This window comes from Orycteropus afer, unplaced genomic scaffold, assembly GCF_000298275.1.
Source record: "Orycteropus afer afer isolate SDZICR_OR568_19922 unplaced genomic scaffold, OryAfe1.0 scaffold00001, whole genome shotgun sequence".
Taxonomy (NCBI): Eukaryota; Metazoa; Chordata; class Mammalia; order Tubulidentata; family Orycteropodidae; genus Orycteropus; species Orycteropus afer.
Genome location: NW_006921588.1, coordinates 23,738,445 through 23,743,876, shown reverse-complemented (window position 1 = coordinate 23,743,876; position 5,432 = coordinate 23,738,445). Strand labels below are relative to the sequence as shown.

The 5,432-nt window shown below is 32.8% G+C and overlaps 1 protein-coding gene across 1 annotated transcript in view; it reads right to left on the bottom strand.

The window, feature by feature from the left end:
• The window catches only part of LNPK (lunapark, ER junction formation factor), a 105,226-nt gene that overhangs the window by 60,535 nt on the left and 39,259 nt on the right, over positions 1-5,432 (bottom strand). Inside the window, exons 6-7 of the mRNA XM_007939419.2 lie at positions 2,872-2,955; positions 2,738-2,789 (exon numbers count right to left, since the gene is read on the bottom strand). Coding sequence (XP_007937610.1) covers positions 2,738-2,789; positions 2,872-2,955 — 136 coding nt within the window. The remainder of the gene's footprint in view (positions 1-2,737; positions 2,790-2,871; positions 2,956-5,432) is intronic.

Genomic DNA, 5,432 nt, shown 5'->3' with positions numbered 1-5,432 from the left:
TGATTTTTTCTATAGCCCTTCTATTTTCTGTTTCATTGATTTCTGCTCGAATCTTGATTATTTCCTTCCTTCTGGTGACTGTAGGCTTTTCTTGCTGTAAATAACTTAGATGGTTCTTACTGGCAAAAAGGAACAAAGAATAGTCTCACAAGCATTTAACTTACACTCCCATCATTTCTCCAACTACCATTCACTGCTCTCCTATCTACCACTACTTGGTGTCTAAATTCCTTTCACATTTCTCTGTCTCTCAGTCATCACTCATGGCTTTACTCAGCCCCATAAGAGTGTGTTGGGGATGAGCAATGAGATTTAAAAAAAAAAAATCACAGTATTTACACAAGATTATGACTCAAAGTGGAGGAAAATGTGGGACCAATGTGAAAGCTATATAGCAAATTAACTCTTCCCATTGGCAGAATGTTGATAACAACAAAACTATGGAAGTGCTAACAGATATCAGGTAAAGACAGATTATTTTGGTTTTCTATCCCAGAACAAGTCTGTAAATGAACTATTTTCAAAAATATTTTTCTGGAGACTTTTTTTTTTTTAATTTTTATTGTGATTTGGGTGAAAGTATACAGAGCAAATTCATTTTCCATACAGCAGTTCATACACATTTTGTTTCATGACATTGACTGCAATCCCCACAATGTAACAGCCCTCTCCCCACTTCCTCCCTGTACCTACCACTTTCCACCTCTTCCCTGTATTCTTTCCTATGCATTCCTATCCTCTAAGCTCTCTCCCTATACAAATACTGCCCTTCTGTTCTTCCATAATTGATCCTTCCAGGGAGTGTATCTACCTAGCGTAAATGTTCACCCTATATGCCTGTCTGTTATTTGGCTGGAAACAACAGAAGTGAGTCCAATTCCAGGCCGGAAGGGTAACTAGGGGCCACAGTCTTGGAGGTGTCACCATTCTGGAGACACTCTTAAAGATAAAAGTTATGAAAGGTAGATGAGAAGATGCCAAGAAATTTACTACAAAACTAACCTATTCTATTCAAAACAAAAATGTCCAATAAAATACTTTTTTCCTATTTTTCTTGCCTTAAAAGAAAAAAGTTAAAACAAAAATAGGAGGAGAAAATAAGATCTACAAGAAGTCACAAAATTAGCTAAGATACTGCATCATTAGGCACTTCACAGCAGCCAAGTACTCAGGAAAGCTAAATGTTATCATCATTACAGATTTCCCTATCCCAAAAAGGAAAACCATTTTCTTTTCTCTAGGAACATGATCACAGGTCTCACCTATCTACTTGATTTTAGGCTTTTAGTTGTGTGTGGGGTTTTATCTAGACTGCCATGACACAGTTATACATCTTAAAAACACATTTTAAACACTTATTGGCAAGTGTTATTAAGAATACACATATACTAAAGTGATTTAAATTAATCATATGTGAACTTTTACTTTATCAAAAGAAAAGTCTATTCTCACTATAAACCAAAATCTTACTTATGGAAGATTAGGGAGGAGGGGACAGTGGGATACATGCCACACAGCCCTGCCAAATAGAAAACCTAAAACTATTATGGCTTATTCAGCATCCACGATCTTTGTGGATATTTATCAAAGGATTTACAGTTTGCTCTCCACATTCCCGGGTTTCACATCTGGAATTCAACCATCAAAAATATTCACTGGTGGATGGGGTGGGAGGAGGGGGCAAGCCTCCCAAAAAACAATTACTGGTCAAAGCAATCCCTCAAAGATTAAAAGGAAGCATAAAGGGCTATTTACATATCATTCACACTGTTTCAGGTATTATAAGTAATCTAGAGGTGATTTAAAGTATACAGGAGGATATGCATAGGTTATATGCAAATACTATGCCATTTTATGTAAGAGATTTCTGCATGCATGGATTTTGGTATTTCCTGGGGTTCTGCAACCAATTCCCCATGGACACCAAGGGACGATTGTACTTTTCAAAGTTCTAAATGTCATCCTAACTTTATAAACCAAGCTACACTTCTGATGTTTTACAAAACTGGAAGTTAAATTTTTTTTAAAAGCATATTCTGCATTATAAGAAACCTTACTAACTATATTATTAGATTCTAGATTAGAGAACAAAGAAGGAAGCAAATGCAAATTCAAAAATACTTTTTCATATGCCATTCTGGGAATACTTTATGTAACCACTTAAAGGAATGACTTTTTAAAATTTAGGTGATATTTAATGATAGAATAGTAACAACCTCATTAATAATCTGTCAACACAACTTCAAAAAGAAAAAGTTAACATTATTACATAGCAGTAATTCAGTTTTCCTTTTCATTTCTAAATTATTTCATTCTCTATCCAAATAAGTGTTATTTTAGAAGAAATTTCAAATATGACAAAAATTTCATTGAATTCCTTAATAACAAATCATACAAATATAAAGATTTTCATAGTAACAGATATTCCAGGAGATTCTTAATTGAAGAGAAAAAGACTTACAAAATATTGGTGAATCACTTAATAAATTACTTATATTTCAAAAGATTAAAACTAATTATCTATTTCACCTTAACAGGTATTCAATACCCTTACATATCAACATATTTGCATGAAATCAGCCATTGCCATCCACTCCTAATCATGTCAAATGACCAAATTTAAATTAACATAAAGGCATTCTACATAGCTTTTATACACTTCCATCACACTTTTGAACTCACTTGGGTAAATATGGATCTTTCCAACAGCAGCAGCAGTTTCTACAAAGTTATTTACCTTGTCCAGGTTTTGCAGTTACAGCTGCTCCAGCAGATGGCGGCTCATACTCCTGTCGATTACAATAATGTTATTACAGTGGCCTATTACAATGTGCAATATATAATAAAATAGTAGTGTTATCAGAGCCTTACCTTTGCTTTCTTTGAGTCTGGATCAAACCTTTCAAGAATTAATTTTGCCGTCTTATAAGTTTCTTTTTCCATGACTTCTTCAAGCTATGAACAAAAATTTCTATAAATTGTCACATTTTAAAACATATACAGTACTTATTTTTATAAGTCCTATTTAAAAATGTTCAAGTACAAGGCTTAAAATAAACAGCACCTAATATACTCAGATAGAATTAAAGACTTCCTATATTTAAATAATTAAAATCCAGATTTTAAAATGGCTTCTAACCTCTAATATGTTAGCTGTATTTAACAGCTTTAGTGCAAGGAAATACCAAATATTGCTAATTGTTTACATATAATGAGGAGAATAATTACATGCACCAACTTCAATAATGGAATGTGCAAAAATCTATCAGCTATCATTATTGGAAGTTATTAGACATGACAAGCAAATGACAGGCAATTCCTCAGATTTATTTCCTCATAGCACTTAATGCTATTAATTTAAAGAAGGTCGTTAGCCAAGAGCTTTACAAAATAAAATCTCTGTGCCAATTAACTGCTGTCAGCATCGATTTTAGATTATTTATTAGCAAAAGCAATTAGCTTGCAGCAAATGCAGTGAAAACTCACTAACTGGGAAAACAGCCATGGAATTTGCTCAAACAGCTTTAAAAGCTAAAGCTCTCCTTTTTCTACTTAGATTCAACTTTAGAGAAAAAAACTGAACATAGTAAGAATTTAAGTAAAAATTTTACTGAGTTCTATGCTCACACTAGGGAATGTAATTAAAACACTTCATTATTATAGCATTTATTTACAATGTACTCAAGTCACTTTATAGCTTAATACATGGATTTAATTTAAAAAGTAATCAGAAGTAAAGTATCATTTTAGCAGTTATGGTCCAACATCAGAAAAAGTTTAACTTTAGTAGAAGACAGTCAAAGTTATGACAAGTAGCTAATGTGCAACATGAATAAAATGCTTTTGTAAAAATTGGAATGGGATCTTTCCTTCTCAGTGACCAATGATAACCACTTGGATTCATTAAATGTCATATTTATTCCAAACGGCATTTATTTTTAAATACAAACCAGAACACATTTACCAAGTTAAAAATATAGTTTAAAATATGCTGTCCCAATAGCAGTTAACAGATTTCTCATTAAACACTCCATTCAGCATTTAAAAAGCTAAGGGCTTACTTAGATGAATGATTCACTAAACTTCCTTTAGTGAAACTAAAATACTTTCCTACGTATTTCAAAATTATGATAACTTCTCAAAATAAGCAAGTTTAATTTTCTGATATATAGGAAACCTTTGTGATGTCACTTTAGAATTGAGGGAGGGAATTGGGAATGAGAGAGGTATAACAGAATATATCCCCAAATCAACATAGAATATCAACTCCAAAGAACTAAATTCCTGATTTCTAAAGATTAAATTTTATGTCTTAGAACAGCAGACCTTTCAGTAATGATGGAAATAGTCTACATCTATGCAATACAGTAGCTACTAAACCATACGTGACAAATGAGCACTTAAAATGCGGCTTGGGTGATGAAGGAACAGAATTGTTCATTTTATTTCATCTTAAATCATGGAAACATAAATACCCACACATGGCTACTAAATACGGATTTGGACAACACAGCTCTAGACTAAGACTATTACTAGTTTAAAAAAAAAAAAGATTACGTACAACTGTGATCTTTACAACAAGGCACAAAACTCAAATCAAAATGTTATCTTACTGAATGAATACAATTCCTGGTAAATCAAAGTTCATATGTGTGGGAATCCATATGTTTGTGTGCACATATGTGTGCTGTAAAGTATCTTTTAGTACCTAAGACACTTGACGATTAACTAGAAGGTGGCAGTTCAAATCCACCAGCAGCCACTCCACAGAGGAAGGTTGGAGAATCTACTTCCATAGTGATAGTGCCTCAGAAACCCAAGGAGGGGTCGCTATGAGTCGGATCCGACCCAAAAACAGTGAGCTTGGCTTGCTTTCTAAAAAATAATAATAAATCTGTATATATTCTCCTTTTATTTTGGTTTAACTTCTAACAAAAAGTTTTTACACATTTATCCATATAGTATGTTTAGAAAAAATTGTTTTAAATGGAAAAACAATCTGATCAGTGGAAAAAAGGTCAATTTTAAACTCTGAAGTCAGAAAGACCTAGGCTCAAGGCAAATCTCTATTCTTAATAAGCTAGAAAAAACGAGCAAGTTTGCTGCCTCAGTTTCTCCTTTTGCAAAATATATTAATACTTGCTTCATAGTACTACTTACTGTGTAACTTAAATTAAATAATGTAGGAAAAAGATTCCAGAAAAGTGCTTAACACAGTAAAACATCATCTTCAATGGCACCTCAGTTATTCAGAATGGGTCTGAAAACAGTCATGTTTCTGAAAAATTGACATATTAATCTCAGGACTTAGAAACAAGAAACTGGAATTCATTTTTTTTTTTAATTGTAATTTGGGTGAAGATTTACAAAGCAAATTCACTTTCCATACAGCAGTTCACATATACTTTGTCTCATGACATTGACCACAATTT